The sequence below is a fragment of the Pterocles gutturalis genome, unplaced genomic scaffold (genome assembly GCF_000699245.1).
Source record: "Pterocles gutturalis isolate BGI_N339 unplaced genomic scaffold, ASM69924v1 scaffold34116, whole genome shotgun sequence".
Lineage (NCBI taxonomy): Eukaryota > Metazoa > Chordata > Aves > Pterocliformes > Pteroclidae > Pterocles > Pterocles gutturalis.
In genome coordinates, this window is record NW_010104159.1 from 3,456 (window position 1) to 30,277 (window position 26,822).

Genomic DNA, 26,822 nt, shown 5'->3' on the forward strand with positions numbered 1-26,822 from the left:
ATGCTCGCTTGTTTGGCCAGGGGGAATTTACTGGATATTCTTCAGGAGGGCTTCACGGAGGTAAATGCACGTCCCAAGGCTCACGCAGACCTTTCCGGGGCAAGGCAGCATGCTTTTGTGTGGCATCTCTCAGGAGCTGTTATGTCTCCCAGTGCTTTGAGTATTTTGAGGAACAGAGAAGGAGAAAAATGAGCAAAATTTTAAGGCAGGAGAGCTGTTTACTAACAGAAGGGGATACTGGGCAGCTCAGCCAGGGATCTGCAAATCAGCAATAGTTTTTTTTGAAGAGTTTGTGGCTGTTTTACAGATGGTGTTTTTAGCTCAGAGTTTTTATTCTCTTCACAGCGCTTTACTGTTTTAGCAGTGAATAACAGAAACTGCAGCAAGGTTATGGAGCACAGTTTATTTTACAGAATTGACTCCTCTCCTGAGTATATAAAGTCTGTATGTCTGAAGGCTGTTGGAAAGCCTGTAAATCTGCTTTGTGGGCACACATTTCTTGGGAGAGGCTGACAAAGAGCAGGCTGGCTTTTTCACAATCTTGTTCTGTGCGTTGAATCTCTAGGGGACTGAAATTCATCTTGGTCAGGAAAATATAATTTTAAAAGTGTTCTTTCTTTGCTTGTTCTGCTGTTAGGGAGACTAATAAATCATAAAATGAGTGAGAAGTACCAAGAAATTCCAGAGATGGGAATCCTGTAACTGCATGGGGAGTGCAGATTGCTGTTAGCTTCCCTCTTCAGGGTGCATAAAAAATGAGTTCTGTTGGACTCTTTATGGACTCGGTACAAGATTCCAGGGCAGCCACTGCCTGGCTGTGCATCCTGCAGACCATGCTGGAGCATGATTTCCTGTCTGTAAGCAGAAAAGGATGGAAAATTGCGGGGGCTTGTGCTGAAACCAAACAGTGTCTGCTATTTGCTTTCTGGCAAAAAAAAAAAAAAAAAAAAAAATAGCAGGATAGTCCCTTGGTGTGTTTTATTTTTTCTTAGAGTGTATAGCATTTTTTTGTTTGTGTTTAGTGGTTCCTCACCTTTGCAAAGCTCAGCCCCTACCTGACTGTTCTGCCTCCATACTCTATTCTTCACAGAAAATGAACATCCCTCCTGGGCTTAACAGCCCCAGCCATCACAGGGAAAACAAACTGAGTATGAAACTTGAGCCTCACAGCTTCACAGCAGCTACAGGTCTCCTTTAATTGCTCTCAGTAACTCTGTGAATACTCCATCCCCTCCTCCGCGGAGTATCTTGGTCTCAGTTTTAGCTAGCAGATGTATTGCTTTAGTTCAAGCTTACGTTTCATGTGCTCGAGGGCAGCAGATCCTTCGCTGGCATAAGCTAATGGTATCTGTATATTAATAACATAATTAATAATGGGAGCAGAGATGAGTGATGCATTCAGTGCTAGCCCCACCCTGTCTAGTTGTACCCACAGACTGGTCATTTGTGGAAAAAAAGTCCCTTTCCCACCACAAAACCAGATTCACTCTCATGCCTCTCACTTGGGATCTCTCCGCCTCATCACACACTTCCTATTAGAACAAAAGTAAAATTGAAATGAATTTTGCAAGTGCAGAACCTACGGTACAGAGAGGTTAAGTGACTTGCCAAGGACACATGTCATATCATAGACACAGTTGGAAATGAGCAAGAAACCCTGTAATTCTGTGCCAGTTGTGCTTCCTCCCCTATCTCTTTGTACCATAGGTGCTTATTTATCAAAGTCTCTGAATGGGAAAGAGGGTCCTAAGGCCTGATCCCAACACAGCGCTCTGTAGTTAGAAGGCTGGAAGTGAGTGGCTGCTAAACCTCATGTTTGGGTATAAGAACAGGTTCACGATAAAAAGTCAGGCTCAATTTAACACAAGCATTGAATTGGGGTATTGCAGGAATTGCCTTGTTGATTCAGTGTCTGTTCTTTTGACAGAGCATCTTTTCTGTCCAGGTGGCTCTTTTGGTGACTAGTATCTTGAAATACAAGGACGTACTTTCCAAATCTGTGCCTTAACACACACAAATCAGTTGCTAGCAAGCTCTTAGGTGTATGTGCAGAGCTGTTCAGTCATACTGTGTGCTCGGTCTCTTGACAAAGCTCCTTTTCCCTGTCCGTGCAGGGCTGGTGACTGCATTCTGCTAAATAAGGAACAATGCTCCTTTTCTTTCCTGAAGCATCAGGGGATGTCTCAGTGCAACTAGTTTTGACAGACCTTAGACTTTGTTTGGGTGTAGTGGAACCATTTGATAATTCAGGGTGAATCATGTGCTCCAAAGTACTGGCAGTTTACAGGAAAAGATCCCTTGTGGCTCAGCTTTTTGCCTCTACGCTGGCATAGAAACACTGCCTGTGTGAGAAAGAGCCTTAAAATACCAGACTGGGGAAAATGCAGAGGCACTAAAACATCTTGCAAAAATGCCAGAAATTATCCCCAAAGCAGCAACCTGTCTTTGAATGGCAATGACTTTTTGGGGCATGGATGTTGATTCAAAAGAATACATTGTAGGTAGGTTTATTTTACATTCCTTTCTATGTGGAGTATAGATGCCACTCACAAAAACACCCCTATGTGGCAGATGGGTGGCACAAGTGAGGGCACTGTCTGACAGCAAGGATGTGTGTTGGCAAAAGATCAACAGAAGGAAAAGGTTTATTATGTTAAAAGGGAAAATGGAATCATCAGGCTTTTGTTCTGCACAAATTAAATAACTCCTTGGTTCTACAGAGATAAAAAGCTGCCCCACATGCATTTCTTGCCATTTGCCCACCTAGACCCAGTTTCTTGGGAGGAGACTCAAGATTAGTTATTATTAGGCTGCAACAAGCTACTGAGCATAACTGTGAGTGGTGCTGCTGGCTTCATGAGCTGGTTAAAGAGAATTTATGTTTACATCCACTGAGCTAGTCCAAATGGATTCTAAAATGCAGCACTAAATTAATAAAATAGCAGTATATATATAGGCACAGGTAAGAGTTACTTCATCCTGCATGGAAAGTTTTATGTCTCTGGAATGGAGCATAATTGGGTGGTTTTCACTGAATACATTCAACAGCCTGAATCACATTTAAGCAGCAATTTTGAGAAAAAGAAAAAAAATCTGCTGGCTTTGAGAGCAGAGAGAAACATTTTATTTGCTTGTGAGCTTTTTTCTGCTTCTACAAAGCTGTTTTTAAACAAAAACAAAAATCGAACTGGAGGAACACTGGATGGAAAATTACAGTTCCCATGTAATTATGTCAGAAAGCTTAGAAATCATACAAGGCGTTCAACATGACATCCTGATGCAATTAGGCTAGCCTTTGAGCTTTCCTGTTACAGACATTTGGTTCAGTGCTCTGAACAGACAGGACACTAAATGCCTTTCATACTGGGAACAGCCTCCTAGCACGAGGGCTATTATTGACCTTGTTAGGCCTGGTGCTTGGTTAGTGTCCATAGGGTGTAAAGGAAAAGCAGAGTAAAGAGTGGGAGAAACATTATTCTTCCAGGCTGATTCCCTAAATCCAACAAGAAGGATAGATTCAAATTCATCAAATGATTGCAGAAAAGTCACCTCTCTCTATGAGCAGAGTCATGGGAGTCTACTGTAGCATGACATATCAAGGGATTGTGATCTACCGATATTCACTGTCAGGCAGACTGGACTGATTGATTGCTGAGAAGGTAGAAACATGAGCCCTAAGGAGCAGGTGGTGAATCGCACTGGTTCAGTGAGACTAGCAAGGATGCCTACACCTGGCAGGAGATTTGCAATAGACCTGCTGCTTTTCTTCCACTTGTAGAAAATACTAGATAACAACACTTAATCGTAATTATCAGTAAGGGATTACAGTTGCTGAGAAAAATGTGCTGACCCTGGAAGGGCATTTTCTCCCTGTGTACCATTGGCTGTGAATTGAAAGCACAAAGATATATACTCTTGACCTCTAGAGGTGTTTTCCTATAGCCAGTAGGTCTGAGGCATTTCTTCAGCGTATGTGCTGAACAAGTGATCTAAAGGAAAATCCTGCTTTGGGAGGTGCTGTGCTTACTGAAGTGCTAAGTTGGGCAGCTCCTTACAACTGCAGGTGGCCTGTAGTACCTTGCTTTAAAAATGTTCTTCTCCTCTGCAAAGTCTTTTAAGGCTTCCAGAGTGGCTTGGATATAACCACCCTACAATGATCTATCTGCCTAGGAGCTGAAGCAGTCTGGGCTCTAACTTTCCTTGGGTAAGGGAGCTACTCTTACCGTTGTAAGGTACAGGTAAACCTGGCCTTTTTTTGGAAGGCAAAGCTGTGTTAGCATAAATAGGATTAAGCTTAAGTCCACCATAATCCTAATAACATGTGCTCTGCATAGTAAATCTTAGACTAGGTTGATATGTTTTTCTTCTGAAAAATCGAGATTTTGAAAGAAATATTGGAACAGGAGTAGAGCAGTGTGAGCCCCGTCGAGTCTAAGATTTGTATGAACAGAAGCTCAAACCAAAATGCAGGGAGAAGCAGAAAACTCCTGAGTGGTGTGATCAGTTAAAATACAATTGCAAGAGGTAGGGGTGCCTTCTGCAGCTGGCAAGAGTTACCACTGCTGTTCTGAAAATCAGCACCACATCATCAGCTCCTGCAAGAGAGAGAGAAAGTCAAGGCTTGTTGATTCTCCACAGTGCTCAGTTGCATTCAGTAGAAAATACTCTGAAATTGGGCAGGCAAAGCTGATGTGCATCGTTGCCATTACAGCCAAAGAAAAGCATGCCGATGCAATCGATGTGATGGGCCAAGTCTGCTGCAGCAAGCATGCATCAGATCTACCACTTCTGCCTCCTTTTATTCAAAAGCCATCAGGCAGTCCGTCAAGCTCTTCTCCTCTGTTCTGCACTCCAGCTCTCTGCTGAGTGAGGGGAACTGATTGAATACAGGTCCAGGCACCTTTCTGAACCAGCAGACCAAACCATGGTGTGATTAAAGTTGGATTTCCTATGTCAGGATAATGAAGAGTAAAGCTGTGATCAGATTGTGACTTGGATGGGCTGTAAAAGCATCAACTCTGACTGACATTGCTGAGATAATATGGAATGGAGACTTAAAACCTGCTGCACTGGCAGAATAGTGGGAAGCTTAGGGAAAAGGGGAGGTAATCCCATAAATGGATCAGTTTGTTTACCTTCCATGTACCACACCAGCGCTGCCCAAAGGGATTTCAGCGTTACCAGCACTCCTATAGCTGTGGAAGTGCTACTGAGAGGGGAATGGAAAGGGAAAGGTCATATGAATCTGCTCTTTGCCTTTCAGTCACTTATGCCAGATGGGACTTCACACTGACCAGAAGCCTGCGTTTTGGTTTCCCTGGTCTTCCTCTTGAGGCCACGTGCACAGCTATATGAAGCAGCATCAGTATGACCTGCTGGAAAGGCTCCTTGCTCTCAAGTCTTGCAGGTGTTAAGTGCCGTGGCAAGCCAGCTTCCCCATGTACAGAAATAGAGTCATTAGAAATGCTGATTTAGCTCCAAGGACATGGAGGAAGGGGGCTGAACAACAGGGTGTCTCCTCCCCGTTGCATGAACAAAATGAGGCAATGGGATTTTTAAGGAGGGAGGCTGTTGTCTTTTCCAGGAAATCTATCCTGATTGCTTCTTTTGGTAGATGGCATAGCTTAATGAGAAATAACATAGGGTTTCTTGCTTCTGCATTGTGGGGTTTCTACTTTCTTGATATGTGGAAAAACAATGGGACACTGAATGTTGTGGATAAACCGGTTCTGGCACCAAAAATGAGCGGATGACAGCTTTGGTTTGGCACCAACCTAGATGAAATATAATGTAAAACTCCCTTCTCAGCTGTGCTTAGATCATGAGCCCTGTCCTGCTGCCTGCCTGCTCTTCTCTCCTGGCATGGAGTGAGCTGCACCGCAGTGTGCAGTGATGTCAGTTAGTGCTCAGCAGGCTTCAGGATGTGACCAAGGGTGTTTGTTTTCAAGGGCAAAAGACAATGAGATCCGTGAAGATGGGAGAGAAACGTGAGAGTGATGCAATTTCCCCCTGAAATGGCAATGATGTGCAAACGTTTTGTTCTCTATTTTCAGCAACAGCTACAGGCGTATGTGGCCTGGGTGAATTCCCAGCTGAAGAAGAAGCCAACAATAAAGCCAGTCCAAGACCTGAGACAAGATCTCCGAGATGGAGTCATTCTTGCTTTGCTCATTGAGATTGTAGGTCAGTAATGCCATATGGCACTATTTTTCATCTTGCAGTTTTAGATCTTGTGTAGAGGAGGCTGGCCTTGGCTCTGACATCTGTCAGGCATACTGGCAGATATTAATGATGGTGTCAGAGCTTGTGGGGGGGGAAGGAGTGACTTTAAAAAAAAAATCGGAAAGCAAATCGTAAATGCCATTCTGTTGAAGTTTCAGTTCTTCTCTAATAAAATTTTTTTTGCTCCTTTAGCTGGTGAGAAGCTGAACGGCATTCAGGTCAACCCCAGCAGCCAGCAGGAGATGAGGGAAAATGTGGAGAAAGTCTTACAGTTTGTGGCATCAAAAAAGATCCGCATGCATCAGACATCAGCAAAAGGTATGTGCCCCTGGTGGGGGCCTGTTTCTGTCTTTGTTTCAAATCAAACAGATATTGTATTGGTTTGTGGAGGAGTTTTGTTTTTTTCCTCTTGTGGTTTAGGAACAGGTTTGGGGTTAAATGATTCTTGACTGCTTTTGGTAGCAGCACGGTGTACCGAAACAAAGGTGCCTTTTCTTTGGCTACTGACCAGTCAGAAGATCAAGTCATGCTGTAACGAGGAATGCAGACTCAGAATCTTTCACTAAAAGGACATACAAACCTGCTGCTGTGAAATCGGGCATGGGAAAAATATTTCTGGTCCACTGGAAGCCTGTGATAGTGTTTCACATGGCCTGTAAATAGGGAGGAGACCCAATATGCAAAAACATGTCTGTGGCATGGTTTACTCAGATATCACAAGGATTGCTGGTGTGTGCACACAGATTTATAGGGTAGAAGAAAGGCCCTGACCCTTCCTGTTTCCTGACTGTACTGGGAGAGGGAATGTGATCACTGGCCTTGGTGTTAACATTGGCAGGGCGCTACAAACAGTCTGTGACACAGGATGCTATTGCTAAAGAAATACATTGCTGTTCTCTGGTCTTGAGGATTAAGACAAAGCAAATTCTATGTGCTAATTGAAGTGACCGCTAGGACAGTGGTAGTCTTTATTTGCATTTTGCAGATATTGTTGATGGGAACTTGAAATCTATCATGAGGCTGATCCTGGCCTTAGCTGCCCATTTCAAACCAGGCTCTGGGAGAGCAATGAATCATAGCCCTGCTGGCACGGTGGGGAAGAGCTTGTCAGCATCGTCCGCCAGTTACAAGCCTCGCTCAGCTGCTGCAGTGGCTCAAGGGGCGGTGGCTGCTCTGGCAGACGTTCGTCAAGATGTCTTGCAATCCGGACGGGATGTTTTCCGGCACAGAAAGAGGTAAGAGTTTTCCCTGGTTATGTGAAGTCAGGTCATGTTAGCAGATGGACACAACTTGTTTTAAAATAGATGTTTCTTTATCCTGACAATTCCTGGTGTAAGGTAGCTCTCCTGTTGTGCAGAGACAAACTGCTGCTGTCTCACTGAAACCTAGATAGTGGCCCAACAAAGGGGAGTCCTGACCTAGCCCGGCTGCCTGATGGTGAATACTGCAGGTATCCCAGGTTCTTTTCCGGTTTGACAGCAAAATAACCACTGGATCTCTCTTACCTCATTGGAAAAGAACAATTCTTTACAGCCAAGCCAGAAGAAACTCTGCTGCCTCATTTTTCCCTATTTCATGCTGAACCCAGTGCCCTTTCTTGGTGCTGTCTATTTGGAGACATTCTCATTTCAAGTGAAACAAAATCAAGGTCTTTAACTACAGATATCAATTACAGATCCGGGAGCAGTTACTTCCAGAATTAAGGCATTGAGCCTGTTGTACAAGTCTGTTCTGACTTCTACATGTGTTTGCCCCAATGTTAAGCTTACTACTACCTAGGCAGATGCAGTTGTGTGCATTAGCTGATGCAGCATCCCATGTAAGCAGAGGAGTGCTGGTGATAGTGCAGGGAGATGATCCATGTACAGAAGGAATGTGTAATTGGGAAAAGCACGTTTAACACTTGCAAAAGGTGCTATGTGGATTATAATAGTAATGACATTTCAGTGGAAGCCAGATGGTGGTCTATTGAGGGTTTAATTTACACAGCTGAAGGTCATTTGCTCATCTGATATTGGCTCAGGGGAGTACCCATGAAGCGGTTTGGAAATGAGGTTGAAATGGTATATTCTGAAAAATTAAATATTAAAGGTTTCTCTTGCAAAGGCCTTGAGCCAGGAGTTCTTCAGAAAAGCCAGTCCTTGCGCTGTTTGCAAATGTGTTATTTTCCTTGCCTTCCCAGAGCTTTTGTAATTTTCTAGTCACAGAATTAGGGCCAAGTTTAAAAGGGGAGGACCTGTTTGCCTGTGTTTCCCTCACACCAGGAAGATGGGACGGAGAATTTTCTTAATTGGCAGTTTTCTAGCTGTTGCCTCCTTCTTCCCTTCCTTTCATTAGCTTTTCTACCCTCTTTCTTGGTGACCAGAATAATTCCTGCTTCTGTCAGGTGAGGCTTCCCTCATTCTATGATTTTTATCTCCAGAAATAGCAACATGGATGAGGAGATTGAAAACCCCTACTGGAGTGTCCGGGCACTGGTGCAGCAGTACGAAGGGCAGCAGAACATGCCACTGGAGTCCCACTCTTCCAGGTAAGGAACTTTATTGTGTCCCCTTGTCTGACATTCTCTGAAGTGCCCTTTCTTATCACTGCGCTCTGGTTAGCTCTGATAGAAAAGAGATGTATCAGGCAGCATAGAGTCTCCTGCCTGGTCTGGAGGATGAAGCCTCAGAAACCATGATGAGGCAGTGGTTCACTGAAGCATTTTGCTGGGAACCTGAATGTACAAGTGGAGCCTTTTGAGGGAGTGCTGATACAAGGGATGCTGAGATGGAGTTGGTGGCCTGCTTCCCAGCAAGGAAAGGGCAGAGTAACTAGGGTGCAAGGGATGAATATTTCAGAGCTGATGGAGAAGATGTGGAGGAAAGGAACTTCAACCAACCAACCTTGTGCCCTGCAGAGAGATGGAGATGAGGGGGCATGTGGATTTGAACAGCAGGTACAGGAACACACCCGTCTTTAATTCAGATATACGATCCTGGGGGAATCTGCAGCTGTGTCTTCACTGCCATCGTGCCCTCATTCATTACATTTAACTCTCTGTCCTGGGTCCAGCTGGGATAGGGTTAATTCTTCGCAGAAGCTGGGAGTTGGGCATAGCCGGGTGTCTTCATTGCCATCGTGCCCTCATCCATTACATTTAACTGTCTCTGGATTTACAGTTACCTAATTTACCCTTCCATCCCCCAGACTTTTGCCTTCAATCTAAAGTGCAGCATTTTATTATTTTACTGAAAAATATCCTGCATACTCCTGTGAAGCCTGAAAGTCAGAGTTCAGTATGGTTTCCATTGGAGGTGACTGTCCCTTCTGAAGGAGGACTTGGATCCCGAGAAGTATGTGCTGTGAGCAGCCTGCAGCCTTGGCTGGGTTTCTTGACTGCACAAGTTAAGCAAGTCCAAGCTGGTGCAAGTGGAGGCTTTCTAAGGAAATGGAACCGGTGGAAGACAGGATTGGTTAGAATGGCAGCATAAAATACATTTCCAATAGGAAGTGCCACAATGTGCAGCTGTGAACCTGAGCAGTGTGTGCTAGTTACAACAGATTACACTGATGCCTTACAAGCTCTTCTAGCTACCCCTTGCTTTGGGGCAGAAGTCAAAACTTTTGCCCCAATTTCCTTGAGCAGTGGAGAGGAGAGGGAAGACACATGGCTGTATTGTTTGTTTTCATGGATATAGGAGAGACAGTGAAGGGGCTTTTGAAGAAAAACTGTACTACAATGGCAGAGCTGATCCAGTGTCAATAGCTGAGAATTGAGGTCACTTGGCCCAACAGAGGAGAAAAAAATACAATAACCCCCAAATTTTCTGTGTAACATTGTGAGGTCACGTTTGTGTTTATAAATATGGACATAAACATTTGGAAGAGTGTGGGAACACCGTGTGAGCCAGTACTAGATCACTGTCTCCACATGATGTCAGTAGAGTGTACTTTCGAAGCTGTCATTGCAGAGGAAGATGTAAAAATTCTGGTCTTGGCAACAGAATTTCATGGCTAATGTCACAGGATTTTGGTGTTGATTCTTGCACCGTGATCCCAGTAGGACAGCGCGTGAAACACGCTGCTCCCTCCACTCATTCTTCAGTTTAAGGTAGCTGTAGTATTTTATGTGTACTCTTCTACTCTGTAATGGGTTGTCAGACAACTGCTGTTTGCTCATATGTAATTTGTGTGTATATATATATATAGATATAAATGGTGAGTTGAAAACTTCACTGCACATCCTAAATCACTTTGTGTTGTCTTTTGTTTTTTCCCGTAATGTCATGAGTTCTCCTACCACATGGTAATGGTGATATAATTGCTGATAGGCCATAATATGATGAGTATCTTTACATAAGTGATCAGTGATCTACCCAAAGAAATGGGGAGCAATTTGACCACCTGCTCCTGGGAATGTTTTCTGCTGACACCAGGCTTCATGATGGAAACAGGATGGTTGTTTTCTGTTCCAGAGAGAAAATGTACTAACTTAGTTATAAGAACTGGCTGGGAGAAACAAGACACTTTTTTTATTAGTGAGAGATGTGGTTATTAACTGCAGCCACCCCCCTTCATCTAATTGTGCTGCTGTCGTGTCTGTCCCAGGGCAGCATCCCCTGCCTAGCATCAGCTCATTTTTGCATTAACTCTTCAATAAGAGAGCTCACAGCCTGAATAACAGAATTCCCAGAGACAAAAGCTCTAATAAGCAAAGGCAATTGAAATGATTCATGGAAAATTTGCCAAAATCAGATGGATTCCCAGGCCACTGAGCCCCTCACCCATCCATCTCCCTTTCCCCTCCCCTTCTACCAGCCTTCCCTCCCCCACTCGGAGCCAGGCATCTCGGAGAAAAGGCTCTGCCTTGCACAGCCTGTGTGACAGCAGGAGGGAGGGAGAGGGAGCTGGAGATAGCGAGGAAGAGGGAGCCGTGCACAGGGCTGGGAAGTGCTGCATACCATCTTCCGACACTGCATCCAAGGCTGGAAGAGAAAACTGCTTGCAGGAGCACCTTCTCTTGGCTGTTTGTTGGCATCTGCAGCAGGTGCTTGGAGTCTAAAGAGGGTAGAATGGGACGAGAAACAGCTCTGGCAATCCAGATTGCAGTCCTTGTGATGACAACAGCTGGGTGTGTGGCTGACCAAAATGCAGCAGCAAGAGAAAAATAACCGGAACGGAAAACCAGCAAAAGCAAAACCCAGGCTGTGGAATTCCCTGACTCTGGAATTAAATATGTTTGGGGGCTGCTGATCTGCCCTCCGACTCTTTCTTGCAAAGACCCCGAGGGCTTTTTTTGTTTGTTTGTTTCTGCTGTGAATCGTTCAGTTTATATGAAGAAGTCTGGCTTGCAAATATTTCTCCGGTAGTTTGACAGGAGCTGGTATCTTCTGCACTGAATTCTGAGCATGTGAAAGGACAAGGCATGCCTGCAGCCAGAATCCTGAGGCTCCCCGGGAACCGGATTCTATGAGGCGAAAGGTTGAAGTGGGATCATGGGAGGGAAGCAGGTCAAATGGTGAGCGATTGTTGCCGTTGTCATTTGGAACAGCAGGGATGAGGTGTTTATTAAAATTATGAGAATTCAGACTTATCATAGGGGCTGTTGCCTAATGGCTTGACTGTGCAGGTGCCGGCAACTTGGGGACTCAGTGGAGCAAGGATATGTCTGAAGTGCTGGGAAATTAAAGCTATTTATTTTGGCATGTTTTAATCACGAATTATTATGTACTTTAAAGAAAAAATTACATCAGTGGATATTTCATACTCTAACAGGTTTGGTGACTGATACAAACACCATAGAAATATTTCCAGCATTAACTTGATGGCATAATGTATGAGGCAACCCAGCCGTTGCTACTGCTTCATCTGAGTACATCTCAGTGGCTCTTTGGCTGTCTGGTATGGTTTGAGAGGTGGTGACTGATGCTGTGTGAACCCACTGGCCTTTTAAAATAGGGCAACTGCCTGGAAAGGGGACTGGGGACATAGGAATGCTTATGCCATTTTCTGTAAAACTGTCTGTTGTAGAGACCTGTAGTGACCACTTAACCCTATCCCTGCCGGAGCTGCAGTCTTTTGTGTTTGCTTTGGGCTGAGGATCCAGTGCTGAGAGGAGCAGACTTTGGATGAGGGCAATGTTGTTTTCAGGCTGTGTATCCACTTGTTTTTTGTCCTGCTTGTTCTTTCCAGTTGCCTGCTCTTGCCAATCCCTCAGTTTCACCACCTTCTCACATGACAGTTGCCAATACTGTTTTTCTAGGGCAGCTCTCATTCTTTCATCTTTTCCATGGATGAGAACCAGCAATGCATTTCGCAGTGGCCTTATCAGGATGATGGCACATTCAGAGTATCAGCTGAGAATATGTGGGGGGAATATTGAGGTCTCTTCCTAAAAGGAAGAAAAATACTTCTGAGTTACTGGACATGTTAGATCAGCTGGGCTTCTTCTTTGTACCTGTGCTGTTTGACAGTTTCATCCTTTCCTCTGACCCTTATTATATAATACAAACTCAATAGTACTCTGGGCTCCCAAACACTTATTTTAATTTTATGCTATACACCCATTCAGTGACAGGCAGGAGCAGGGGGCTGGTTGTACATCTTGTGTACAAAATGTGCCTAATCAGGGAGTGCTGTGATGGAGTTAGCCTTCCTGAAGGTAAATCCTTGAGCAAAGCCAGGTGGCCTGGACCCCTTTAATAATCATGCACACCTTGTTTGAGCAGGAAAGAACAGGTACTGTAGCTGTTGGAGATCCCCATTAGAAGCTGGTTATTCACTTAGTAAGTTGCATTCCTCTTTTCCCTTAACGTGGTGAAAGTCCATTTAGTCTGGACCATTCAAACTAGACTGCTCGAAGGTCTGTAATATAAATGAGAAGCAGGCCAGCACTGGCTGTGGGAGTGGACCAGATGGGAGTGGCTAGCAAGTCATTTCCATCTCTATTGCAAGGCTTTTCTGATGCTGTGGGAGCTGTGGAATACGCAGCAGCAGTGCTGGGAAGATGCAGAAGGCGACCTGTTGAAGCCTCTTATTTTTCTAAACCTATTATATTATTTCCACACTGTTTTATTTTTTTGTTCTCTGGCATTTGTTTCTGTGTTGGAGAGAATGAAAAATTAACTCCTTCTCACGCTTGCAAGGATTATTAGTTCCTGTGACTTTAGAGGTACATTGAATGGGTCAGTGAGCTTCAGCCACCTTTTGATGTTGTCTGGGTGATGCATTTAGGAAGAATTTCTGAAAAAAGATTGTGTGAACCTCACAGTCAGCTGAGATGGCTCCAATGAAAATATGTGGGTACTTTGAAGAAGTTTTAACCTAAGAACATGAGGGAGTGATACCTGACTTTGAAAACTTTTGCTCTTGGAATTTCAAGTTAGTGAAGTGGTGGTGCTTTTGAAAGCTGAAGCAAGAGCTGAAGTAAGCCAGGGTGTCTTTTTGTTCAGCTTGCAGTACAAACGTAAAGCTTGCAGTAAATAGTTTCTGAGCAGACTTTCAGTACAGCGTGATCTTAACCCCGCCTGAGTGTATGTGTATTTTGTGGTGGCAGCCTCAAACTTGCATTCTGCCAAGGACAATGAAGAGACACGCTGTGCTGCTTACCAGTTAGCCTGCTATGACACTGATGTGGAGTGATGGAAAAGTCCCATGCCTGGTTTGGTTTGTTAATGGCTTCTCTAGTATGCAGATAATTCTTCATTTCAACAAGCCTGTTTGCATATTCACATTTCTCTTAGGTGAGAATGATGTTGATCAGCACTAGAAGTAACTGTTTCTCCTTTTCCTCTGCAGTCTTGCATCACCCAGTCCTATCCATAGTGCAAAGAGTGAATCCACTGTAGCCCCATCAGAGGAGAAGGAAAGACTTGTGATCATCCACACTGAGGAAACAGAAACTAAAACAGGTACCTTGCAGATAATGCTTTATAGTGCACAGTTTTGTTGGGATTTGTTTTGTATCATAAACTTGCTCAAAAGTTCCCCAGTGACTGAAATGGATGCAGAGAATGTAATGCTGAGTATCTGTTCACATAAAACTAAATCCCAAAACTTTCAACACTACAATAATGCCATAGGATGGCAATGTCTATGAGGCTTGCAGAATAATACTTGGGAAATAAAAAGCTCTGGAGGATTAAGGGTCACGTATAATTTTCACTGTAGGGTGAATGCTTTCATCACAGCCTCATTAGGCCATGTTGAAAAACCATTTAAAATTTCCTTAAAGAAAGAGTCCATGTGAGCTTGTCAAGCCTGTGATGCATATCTTGACTTTGTGTAGGGGTCTGTTTACAGCACATCTGTACATAGGTTGAGTGTCTCTTGGCAAGGAATTGAAAAGCTGTAGTATTGTTGTGGTGTTTGCACTGAGAAGTCATTGTTGTATTGCCTCAAATGCCCTGTGATATGGTCGGTTTGCATTAAAATTTTCATGCAGATTGAAGCAAGGGTTTTTCAGAGAAGTTCCTGAAGTGATTTTTGTTTCCCTTCCTTCTCAGGAACGCAGCCTAAACTCTTTCTGGTAGCATCCATCCCAAGGACAAATGACAGAGAAGCTCTCACAGGAAATGCTTTGCTGCCTGAGCCACTGTAGTCCTGCTTCAGTGCTCCGTCGAAAGTATTTGACAAACTCACTGGCTGAAGTAGCTGGCAGACTGTGGCTCTTCCTTAAATTCTTAGCATTAGTGTCTTTGCTTGCTGCCCATACAGTAGGATATTGCTGCTGCGTGTCTACAGATGCACAGCAGCTTGCATTGGCCAATTTCACTTTTGGTCAACTAGCTAACAAGTACTGCTATGATTATTCCTCACCCCTCCTTAGGGAAGAAAAAAAAAAAAAACATACATTGCTGGGCCAGGCAGCGGATGATAGTTAACCAGTGATCCAGCTTGTGCTTGGGGATTGGAAAAGGAATGCAAGGCTATTAAACTTGCTATTAAGAGACAAGTATTTTTCAGAATTAGGTGTGTTGTCCACCTTGAGAAAGCCATGTTATTTGACAAGCAGAAGTACTGTTTAATGTTGCTTTCAGTGGGTCCTTGGTGCACCCTGTAACCCTAAGACATGCTTGTCAAATCCTGCAGTTGCTTTTCGCCCCTTAGGTATTTTCTACCACACACAGTGCAGTATGTTGTCCCCTGTGATGTGCTTTGAAATCTCCAGTACTGAGGAATCAAAGTCAATGCTTATCTTTGGTATATGTGTCTGTAGGAAAGCTTCCTTTGCATGAAGAATGGAGCATAAATCCTTGAGATCACACAAGATGTCACACCTATAGCATCTTCCTTGATGCTGGCTAGAAGACGCGCTGTTTGTCAGTGGACAGGTGGTGGGGATAGCAGGCAATCAATCTGTGGTGCAAGTGTTTTCTGGACTCCTCTGGCTCCCCATGACCACATTCAGCTGCTTTCTCTTCCAGAAGAGACAGAATCTCATTTCCAGCCTGAGTGGCAAGCAGGGAACCCTGGGTCATATTTGGAGAATTCATGGGAGGAGCAGCTCTTGGAACAACAGGACCATTTGGAAAAGGAAATGGAGGAAGCGAAGAAGATGATTTCAGGTTTGCAGGTAATAGATTTTCTTCTCAGCCAGTGTTCCCTTCCACGTGCATTTCTTTTCCCACCAGCTGTAGCTGGAAGACAGGTTATCTTGCAGCTCAGACACTGTCCTGGAACTCAAGAGAGTTGAATAAGAGTCCCGGTCCACTGAGGTCTCCTGGGGTGATTGGGCAAGAAGTCAGTCTCTTGGGTTGCCTCAGTTAAATAGGGACAGCGGCTCTTCCCTGTGTCTCACCCTGTGGGATGAGTTCCTCAGGAATGAGGCAGTGTTTCTGATAGTGTCGATAGTGTGTATTGGGGTATATTGGCTTCAGCCAGTAGAGACCTTCTCCAGCAACAGAACACTACTAAGCACTCTGACATCTTCCTTGCAATGTTTAGGCTCTCTTGGCTCCTGCAATTGTGATTTGATAATGGCCACCTTTTCCAAAATGTAGAATGCCAAAACTGGCCTTTCTAATGTCCTAGATGCAATTTAGAAGGCAGCTGGATCCAGAAACAGTCTTGTTTGGGGCAGGGTATGCCTGTCCCCTGTCATTGTGTAGTATGCTCAACGAAGAGAGCCTGGGGAAGGAGGAAAGATGGTTGCAGCTTCCCCAGCCCCAGTATATTTACCAGGGTTTCAGAGAAAGGATTTTAACATCAGTCTGTACACTTCAGACACAACCTTTTTTTTTTTTTCTTAGCTCAGGCTTATCCAAAACTTGATGTTGACATGATTTGAGGCTTACTCAGTAGGGAGAGAGATAAAAGGGTGTGGAGAGAGAGAGGAAGCGTATATTGCTATGAAGACTGAAGATCAGTGATAGTCATTAATAGTAATTTAGGTGGACTGTGAGAGGGCAAAGGGCATACTGAATGCAGGTAAGAACTGAGCCACTGTAGAGAATCTAAAACAATGCCCGTGTTTAGAATGTGATTATGTCTGTGTTGCCTTTTGGTTGGAGTCCAGATCCTAGCTGGGTTCATTGGCTTGGTGCCCTGTCCTGTGATGCCATGCTAACTCCAGTATGTCACTGTGCAAAGCACATATGTTACCGTGCAAAAAGGTAAAGATGCAGCAGTGTTTTCCCACGTGCTGAGGCTGGGACTCCCCTTCTTCACCAGGGCACTTAGCAGCCTGCAGGTTTTGTTAGCAGCCTGAGAGAACAGAGCAGTCTTTCTGTGATTTGTGATCAGAAGTAGTGCAAGAGAGACAAGGAATGCCAGGAAATCAATCAAGATTCACAAAGCTGATCAGAGGTCACACAGGATTGCATCGGTCTTTCAGTGAGCTAGGTTGAACTATAATATTTGTCACATTCTCTATGCAACTATTTATTTGGGGGACCTTTTCCTTGCTGCCCTGTTCCAGTTTCCCCCTGACCAAATGACCTTCAGCCCAATGTGTTTGACTCTGGATGGGGAATAGGGCCCCTGATACATATGGTAAAGACCCTGAACTCTTTCAGGAATATTCCTTTCTGTTTGTGCTGGGAACCATACTGGCTTTGAATTGTAAATATTTATGTGCCAGTAAACAAAGCAGAGATTGTGTGAGAAGCATAGGCAACCCAGGCAGAGGGTGGGGTGTGGGCAGGCAGACACTTTCCCTGTGGACAATTGGCAGGAAACAAAAGACTAAAAAAAAATTTTTAAAAAATTGCTTGTTTCACCAGTAAAATCCAGTTGCATTATGTGCTCACCAGGAGCAGGGAGAGGCTGCACTGGAGGGGCTGGCATGTCCTGTTCTTCTAACTCTGGCCTTGTGTTTCAGGAGTGAGGGTGAGCAGGCAGCATTGCTGCTCTCTCAACCCCTGGGAGTAGGAAGAGGCAGCTGATGTTGCTAGCCAAGAAACTGGATTTGATTAATTGATTTTCCCCCTCTTCCTCAATGCTTAAGAGCCTCCAGTTCATGAGAGTTTGACTGAAATAGCAGGCACCTGATGCACATGTACCCCATAGGGCACTAAACCATGGCAGCTTTGTGTGTTTCTGTGGGATTCCTGCTTGAGTGTCCTGCTGGGAAGACTTGGGGATACACTCAGTCTTCCAAAGAGCTTTTGCATTGTCTGAATACAGATTGCTATTTGCTATTCAGCAGCTATTGCAGCTCTTTGGAAGACTCTGTCAGTGGGCAGAACCTGACCTGTCAGCCTTGAAGTCTTTTGGGGCTGAACTGGAGTATTGCTGCAAGTGGGATATTTTGATGTTGGCCATGGAGTTCAAACAGAAATAAACTAGAAAGCTAACTGAAAGAAAGAGGTATGTCTTTCCAGTGTGTCCAGTTGTATGCAACATCCTTGCACATACTAAGTGCCCTGAGTCCTGGAAGTTAGAGACAGAAGATTTTCACTGTCTGTGTGGGTGAGGGCTCTTCCCTCCCTTGGGCGACAATTCTGAATGTGTCTCAGTCTTGTTTAGCGTAGAACAGAACTAGGCTTACCTGAATATCCTGTTTCTAAAGTATTTTGTACATGTGTGATTAGAAGAATGACTTCTTTCCACAGGGCACACTTCAGTCTCATTCCAGAAGAGAAGCCTTACAATGTAAACCCAGTTCAGTCTCTGCTTTAGACTTCAAATCTGTTACTGTAGTGAAGGCTGCCCTTGGACTGAAGCCAGAGACAGACTTTGCTCCCTGAAAATCTGAGTTGTTGTCCTTGTTTGGTGTCTTTCTGTGGGGAAGAGTGTTGGCTGACAGATATCTTTGGGAGAGCTTTTTCAGGGAATAAATCTTGTTCATTCCTGAAAAATTCTAATTATTGAGGGGAATAAGTAATCAGAAATGGAAAATTAAACTGTTTGAGACTGTTGATATGAATGACTTAGCCAGGGCTGCAGCTAGTCTGTTTTCCTTTGAAACCCCTGAAGAGATTTTTTTTTTCTCTTTATCTTCTCAGGCTTTGTTGCTCAATGGGTCTTTACCTGAGGATGAGCAGGAAGGTTCCTTTGAACTTTGTGAACGTGGAGCTTGCCCTGAAGAGCAGCTGGTGAGCACGTTGCTGTTACCTACGTTTCCCTGATCAATCTGCCCTTTGCGCTGTTCTGCCACAGGCAGATATCTTCCACAATAATAACCATGGTATTTTACATTCAGATCATAATCCGAAGTCGTCTGGACCAGAGTGTGGAAGAAAATCAAGACCTAAAGGTTAGAGGGGACCGATGAAGGGAAAGAGGTTTTGGGTCAAGAGATCTTTTCAGAGTCTGTCCTATTTGATTTTTTTGTGGGGGTGGGGACATTGGGGTTGGACAACAGATGACATGGGGGATATATTGTGTTAGGGCTCCAGCTCTGTTCCCATATTCTGCTGTGTGGGATCTCCATCTCTCCAGGAGAGTGGTTACCTTTTTCCCTGAAATCATAATTCATTGACCTGGAGAGCACTCAAATACTTGGCTGAGAAGTGAATTTGAAGGGGTGACAAGATGCCATTTAATCAAATTGTGTTGCATTTGCAGAAGGAGCTACTGAAATACAAACAAGAAGCTCGAAACCTACAGGGAATAAAGGTGAGGAAAGGGGCCCTTCAACAAATATAAACAGTAAAGCTTTAGAGTCTGCTGCAGCCCATGAGAAAGGCTGGCAGTAACCATACACCTCTGAGCAATCTCAGATTGTGGAGGGAGTTGTATTAGGGGACTTGGAGGTGGGGGGATCCTTTGGTCTGTGGCTCTAGGGAGAGACTGCAGTTAAGTCAGGCATAAGGAGTTAGGCCTCCTGAGTTGTTTCTGTCTGTAGGATTGTGGTCAAATTTCCCCTCTTCTTTCTCTTCTCCCCTAAGCAAAATATGAGGTGTAGGATGCCTGCTTGGTTCTCATGGCTTTTTTTTTCCCCTCTATCTTGGGGTACACACAGTAGGATTGGCCCAGTGATCTCATTCTTGACTGCAGAGGGAAAAGAGTACAGCAGTATCCTTGTCCTCTTCAGATGCAGCGTTTTCCACAACTTGGGTTTCTCTTTTCTCAGTTTCTTCCTCTGGAGTTCTGAACACTAATCATCTATTCCTGAGCAGAGGTATTTTCAGAACTGCCGGAGTAGCTGTCCAAGGTAGACATCTTGGCCTCAGGGTAACACTGAGGGAAAGGTTCAGTATCAGTCCTGACTTTGGCCTCTTTAGAGAGGTTTCATTGAACAACTAGGTCACACTGAGAGCTTAAGTCCTTGGCTTGTGCCCTTGGCTGACGCTGGCCTCTTTCTGCCCTCTGGATGCTGCAGATGCATGGCTGGAGATACTAGCTGTAGGCCACTGAAAAGACCCTTCAAAGACACTGCTCTTTTCTTCTTTAAGGGCAAATAGGCCACTTCTGGAGCAGAAAGCAGGAATCCCTCTGTCCCAGATGGCTAGAATGTTGGCAGGGAAATCACTTTTGTGTAAGAGTGGCAGAAGGGCTGAGAGCCTGCTGGGCAGATGTCTATGTACCTCCTGTTCTCTTGGGCCCTCAGCAACACTTCAGCTCTGAGTGGCCCCGCTCTGTTATGGCCACTGGTGTAGCTCACTCACTTCCCAGGGAAGGGTCTCTGCCTCTGTCTTGCACCTTTCAACAGATAACATCTCTTCCTAGGATGCTTTACAACAAAGGCTGATTCAACAGGATGCTTCAGTTCTTCAGCTAAAGCAGGAACTGCTGAGAGCAAATATGGACAAAGAGGAATTGCACAACCAGAATGTAAGTCACTGTGCTGCTGAGGGTTAGATAATTTTAGAAGGATGTTGGTGGCCCCAAGGGCTGCAGCGGTCACAGGGTGGAGTTGGTGGTTGCAAGATAGTTCTTGGGGTCGTGGGATAGTGAACAACCAGTCAAAGGTCTCTGCATAGTAAAAGCTGCACACAGTGTACTAGCCAGCTGTGGGACTTCTTGGAGTTTCCTGTTCTTCACTCCTACTTCTGTCCTCCAAGACCTTCAGCTGAAACAGGGAGGGGCTTCCCATGATGTTTTCAGTCCAGTTGCATTCTTCCTTCCTCATTGTGCTCCCTGGGCTAGCAAGTGGCATTTTGACAGGTGGAGCTGCCATGTACAGTGTCTCTCTGGAGAGAGAAGGGCAAGGAAGGAATTATCCTGTCCAAAAAGTTGCCATCCTGAGGCACCAGATCCCTTGGACTGAACTCTGCAGATATTTGGTCTCTAGCCACCCTTTAGCACAAGGGGCAAAGAGGTCGTCACTAAATCTCTAGGAATACCTACCTCACATCTGTGTTATTTCTGCAGGTTGACCTTCAGAGGAAGGTTGAAGAGAGAAACCGGCTACTGGCAGAATACAAAGTAATGAAACCTCTCTTCACTGGAGCCTTTACTAGGGGCAGCATCTGGTGGTTCTTCAGTTTTGTGAATGTGACTGCTGTCTCCCTGGCACTCAGTCACCTCTGGGAATGGCACTGTGGATAGTGAAGAAGTTGCAATACCACATTTTTTTTTTTTAATGAGACGGAGGGATCAGATGTTCTTTGTGTTCTGTGCACAGCTTTTTACAGTAGATCTTTTATTGTCATGGTTTTTTCTGTGATGGCTTGCTGAGTATCTAACACTTGTGCAAGAAGCCTGTCAGGTTAGGTTGTGTTAACTGATTGTCCACTAATCCCCCAGGAATCTGTTTTCTCTGGGACAGCTGTCTGGCCTTGGTAGCGGATCTTTGCTAGGCAAAGATGGTGGCAACAACCTGACTGATCTTTTAAAAAAGAGCTTTGATGCTCAGTTCTAACATCTAACTAGAAGTATACACATTGTGTAAGTCAGCCTGTGGAGGAACCTGGTCCTGGCAGACGACATAACCTTCCCTGCCATGAGAAGGTGATTGTGAGCCTTACTGTCCTGTTGATTCTCTTGATCACTGTGTTGCAGAAAGAACTGTGCCAGAAGGATCGGCATTTACAGCAGCATCAGACCAAAGTGGATGAAATGCTTCGGCAGCTTTCTGAGGCCAGCTACCAACAGGTATGGAGCAGGTGGGCTGCACCAATACCCTGAGAGTTAGTACTTAACTTGGTGGCTCAGTTTTGTGCTGACTTCTGCTCCCCTCACAGGTGGATTTGGAGCGGGAGCTGGAGCACAAAGAGGCTCTGCTAGCTCACTGCATGAAGAGAGAAGCTGAAGAGGTATGGGAGGCCTTGGTCTATACATAAGTGTTGGAGTGATGTTTCTGTCCCTCTAGCTGCCTATCCCCAGAAATCATTCACTTCATCCCAGAGAGGTCTGGCTCTGCAATCTCATTGTCAGTGCCCTAATCATGGCAGTCAGACTCCGGAAAGCATCGAGCTTACCAAAGCTCTCAGCAGTGAGCACTCTGCCTTAGCCTCTTATGTCAAAAATCCAAAGGGATGAAACAGTGAGGGGAGCCCAGGAGTGAGTAGAAGCCAGAGACTCTTGGCTTCTAGCTTCAGCTCTGACACTGGCTAATGGTTAGACCAGGGCTTAGTTTCTTATCTCCTCCTTTTTCTGTTGACCCTGGCATGGAGCACTTGGAACTGTCTGGGTGGAAAGCGTGCCAGCCCCAATATCAGGCCCTGTGAAGTGCCACTTGAACACTGAGTGTGCTTACTAGGGCTTGCAAAGCCCCTGTGATATAGCAGCAAGCACCTTGTCTCTCTTTTTCTCCACCTTTATGAGAAGAATCATGTTTGTGCTCTGACCTAGAGGACTGCCTACGCACTCCTTAGAGTATTTACCTGGTAGAAGATGGGAGTTATACCACTGATGTGGAAAGTTTTCATGCCCCCTCATCATTTTGAAGTTTGCAAACTGGGATCTCTGGGGAGGCCCTAACAGTTACATTCCTAGAGGCGCACACATCTTCCTCTAACAGGTGATGGCTTACAGCGGTCATAATGCTCAGAGCAACGGCTTCCTGCAGACAGCAGGGAAAGGAGCTGCTCCTACAGCCCACAGAGGGGTAAGTAGACCTACAGGATATTTTCCCAAACAGATGCAGATGAGGGCTCCAGATACCCTGGAAGTTATATCTTTTTGGGAGATAATTCCCCTTTCTGACTGACTTGTGGTCTCCTGGGCAGACAAATGACTTGCAGCTGGTTCGTGATGCCCTTCGCAGCCTCAGGAACAGTTTCAGCGGCCACGATCCACAGCACCACACCATTGACAGCCTGGAGCAGGGCATCTCCAGCCTGATGGAACGGCTGTACCACATGGAAACACAGAAGAGGCAAGAGAGAAGGGTAAAGGTTTCCTAGAGCACAATATCTCTTAACGTCTGCCCCTTGCACGCAACCCAGAGCTAGGCAGCAATGAGAGCTCCAACTGGGAAGTGACACTTTGTTCTCACTCTTTTGGCTTTGCACCCTAGATCCGGGGGAAATCACCAGCAAGCAGAGCAACAAATGAGTGTAGAGACTCCTGGCCTCCTAAATCCAGTAAGTGCCTTTCAGCTCCTGCCCTCCCACTGCAAAATTCATTGCTCAGGTTTCCTGCCCAGAGTCCAGGGTGTAGCATCCCCCTGGGAGTCTGCCACCTCCAGCTTCTTATTCCCTTTATCAGAGCTCCCTTTCCTCTGTTCAGACACTTGCTGTACAGATTAGACTTCACGGCAAAGGAAAGGGGGCAGAGACAGTCTGTGGCTGCTTGTTTGTAAAGTACCATCACAGCGGGGGTCTGTCTGGGCCATTTCAGTAGTACTGCAGTATAAATAACTGACAAACAAATCACCCCTGGGATGAGTGGGAAGTGGGATGTTGTTTCAGCTTTCCTGCTGGTTTGCACCATCTAGTGGACAAAGATAACCGTACAGTTGCTTCTTCCCCTGTTCCCCCTTCACTGTCAAGCTCCTTTCATATACGTGTAACAGCACAGTCCTCTCTGACACCACGTTTCTTGGCTCCAGCTGCAGCAGCTCCACATTTGCTTTTCACCGTGAAGGCTTTTTTTTTTTTTTTTTTTTACAATGTTGGTTGTAAACATCGCCTAGGAAGTCTATGAGGTTGTAGGGAACTGTAGGTACTGGGGACAGACAGAGTCCACCAACTTTGAGCTGCATTGTAGTGTCCAGCAGCAGGGTAGCCTGGAGGTACAAGATGTGGAGGAAGGTAGGAGAGGAACTCAGAAGCCTGAAGTGGGTTGTGGGGAGTGTTCTCCCTCCTCTCCCAATAAACTGCCGTGTTTGTAGCAGCCACAGTCATGTTCTCTGAACGCAAACCGTACCTCTCCCTTTAGCAGACTCCATCTCCCTCCACTGCAGCAGGAAAATGGAGTTGTGCAGCCACAAATGTTGAATGCCTTGGGCGTAAAGAGCTCTAAGAAGTGGCTCGAGAGACTTGTTAAATCAGAAAGCCTTTGAATGAGTGTCCATAGTGTTTTTACTGGATGGGGTACTGTTCAGTCATTTTATCTTCCAGTCATTTTCTCTTCTCTCCTGTTACTGCTGAGGTAGTGAATAGCATGTCTGTGGAGCAGATGGTGGCAGCGAGCCCTTCTGTGGATGGGACAACAATCCCAGAGGCCAGTGCTAGGCAAATCTTCCATGCTGACAGTTCAATTGGATGGTGACCCTGCCTTCAAACAGAAAGTTTTCCAGTAAGCAGGGAGTACCTGGTGCTTCTCAACAGGGATGACTGGCCGCCCTCCTAACAGTCTCTTCCCATCACCAGGTTCTCTGCTGTGATGGCACATTTGCCGAGGCCACCCCTTTTGTCTCCTGTTGTGGCAGGAGACAGGCTGTTCCCCAAGGATTGTGCTCTTTTCTTTGCAGAACTGCCTCATTCTCACAGCACACCCGTGATGAGCACCAGTGCCTGCACCAAAGTGTTGTACTTCACTGACCGCTCCCTCACCCCTTTCATGGTCAACATACCAAAGAGGTGAGGTCTGGCTTTGCCTTGCTGACACTGATGTGGAAGGTGCTTGTTTCCCTTAGTCTGATTTCTTCTGGCTGTGCTCACAACCAGTGAGGGTTTGCAGTGCACTAACTTGGGCATTGGATTTCATAGCATGATCTGGGGAAATTCCTAAAGGTGTCCCCTAGCTGAAGTATTTGGTTTAGAGCCCTACGAGATTAATCTCTTTTTTATTAACTTCCAAGAGCCAGAGAAAGCAGCCAGGGCATTCTGTTGTGGTGCATAGTGCAGGATGCTCGTGTCAAAACAACTGTGGTTGTCAATGCAAACGGGAAAGTCAAAAAGGCTGTTTTGAGGTGGTTCTTAGTAAATCAGGAGGCAGTTCTTCCTCTGAGGAGGACCTTGGGGTTGACAGGTGTGTTTCTAGAGGGTGCACGCTCTTCACGTCCCTGTGGCCGCAACTAGACTTGCGCTGTAGCTCTGCATATCATGTAGTAACTTGAGCTAAATCCGTTGACGGTGTACCATGGGCTACTCTTCCCTTGCAGGTTAGGGGAAGTGACTCTGAAGGATTTTAAGGTAGCTATTGATCGTGAAGGAACCCACCGGTACCACTTCAAAGCCCTGGATCCAGAGTTTGGCACAGTCAAGGAGGAGGTAAGTGTGGAATTGAGCTGTCAGCCACTTTGGGTTCAGTACTACCACACAACCCTGGAGACCTCACTTCCAAACTAATGCAATCTTTGAACTTGCCCCTGAACAGAGTGTCTCTTTTCACAACTGTAGATTAAGCTACTCCTGTAAGGAGAATGGGATGCTTTCATCCCCAGCCAGAGGAATTACATGAATGTGATTGAAATTTATTCAAAAAATTCAAAACCCACTCTTCTACTTTGTTTTAAAAGTTTTCCAGAGATAACTGTGTTTGTGGCATCTTTTCCTTTTGTGTACAGCCCAGTTTATGCTCAAGCTCGTGTTGGTGTGGATTGGATTCACGAAACGTTATTGGGATAGTTCCTGTTTCACAAATTGATTAAGAGAAGTGCGAAGGGTTACCCTCTCTGGGAACAGTCAGATGACTAGGTAGCCATTCTGCAGAAACAGCTGGAGACTAGTCTGGATCGGAAAAAGCATGTTTCCTGTATTTATATTACCTATCCTGTCAAACACATGCCAATAATAATCTTGATGGTTACTGGTTAAAGATCTGTTTTTTACCTAAAAACTGAAAGATTACTCAGACATGTGAACGATGGATGAGGTACGTGTTCTCTGGGCTGTGTACTGCAATCTGAGCTAGTATCTCTGACTTGATGCCTGCCTCTTATGCTACTCACACTGGAAAAGAATGCTGTCCAGACTCCAGACATGACTGGGCTCCCTTTTTTTTTGTAGGTATTCCATGATGATGACATCATTCCTGGTTGGGAGGGGAAAATTGTGGCCTGGGTGGAAGAAGACCATGGGGAGAATTAATCAAGCTTTTAAGTCTTGTTACTATGGAAACCTGTAACTGGCTGCTGAGCTCAAAGAATGACCAAAAAGCATGTGTGCTGGACAGAGTCCAATTCAAGCTGCCAAAAAAAAGAGGGCTTCTCTGCAAACAATGGGTAATGCATGTTGTGTGCATGGATGCCTGGCATCTGACTTTCCATGGCCAAATGCAGACAGTGACTGAAACGACAGGTCTGTGGGAAAGAAACACCTTGCCTTGTCCTGTCAACTAAACCCTGAAGGCCTTAACGGTGCATTGCTCCCATTCCCTGCTTCTCCATTCCTGCAACATGTGCTGCGGACTGTGACCTGGGCATTTCAAGTCTGGTTTCGTGTACGTGGTATTACATAAATCTGCACTGATGGCGAAGATGTGAAGTTTTGCCTTCATGAGTCAGAAGCTGCTAGATTATATGAGCTGAAGGTTTGACCAACTTTGGTCCTGGACTTGCAGGTGCTGCAGAGTGAACTTTATGGACATTCCAGACTGACAGTATAGAAATCTGACCTGGGGAGGGAAGACAGCCTTCTGGAGCTTTTACGCATGGTCTAAAGCAAAGATCACCAGATTGGCAAAGCTCCCTTTCTCCCAAACTCAGGCTTCCATTTCCTAGCCCTGCTTTTCCCACTTGCTCTCCAAAGCTGTACTCCTGAGGCCCTCTGGGTTTGCTTTGTTGCCATGGGGACTGTGGGATCTTGGTGCTTGCTTATTTGCTGAAGGATTTCATTTGTGGGGGAGTTGGAATCAGCTGCTTCCCTGAGGTACTTGCAACCTTTCTCCTTGTTGAACCTCTT

The 26,822-nt window shown here is 45.3% G+C and overlaps 1 protein-coding gene across 2 annotated transcripts; it reads left to right on the forward strand.

The window, feature by feature from the left end:
• DIXDC1 (DIX domain containing 1) lies at positions 1-26,009 on the forward strand. Of its 2 annotated transcripts, XM_010086976.1 has the most exons (20): positions 1-60; positions 6,054-6,183; positions 6,415-6,540; positions 7,208-7,457; positions 8,645-8,752; positions 14,002-14,114; positions 15,630-15,778; positions 18,651-18,740; positions 18,848-18,901; positions 19,213-19,263; positions 20,317-20,421; positions 20,962-21,015; positions 21,592-21,684; positions 21,774-21,845; positions 22,553-22,639; positions 22,761-22,922; positions 23,051-23,117; positions 24,449-24,557; positions 25,082-25,190; positions 25,929-26,009. In XM_010086976.1, exons 1-20 carry the CDS (start codon positions 1-3, stop codon positions 26,007-26,009), a joined length of 2,070 nt encoding a protein of 689 aa, XP_010085278.1. The 2 variants fall into 2 exon arrangements, with proteins under 2 accessions (XP_010085278.1, XP_010085279.1); XM_010086977.1 differs by lacking the exons at positions 1-60; positions 6,054-6,183; positions 6,415-6,540; positions 7,208-7,457; positions 8,645-8,752 and adding an exon at positions 11,700-11,722.
• Positions 26,010-26,822: the final 813 nt, after the last annotated feature.

Bases quoted from the DNA above. Each gene is read 5' to 3' on its own strand.
- DIXDC1 (XM_010086976.1), top strand. From the start codon at position 1: ATGCTCGCTTGTTTGGCCAGGGGGAATTTACTGGATATTCTTCAGGAG. The intron at 19,264-20,316 runs GTGAGGAAAGGG...ATCTCTTCCTAG, and splicing joins GAAACCTACAGGGAATAAAG to GATGCTTTACAACAAAGGCT. The intron at 24,558-25,081 runs GTGAGGTCTGGC...CTTCCCTTGCAG, and splicing joins ATGGTCAACATACCAAAGAG to GTTAGGGGAAGTGACTCTGA.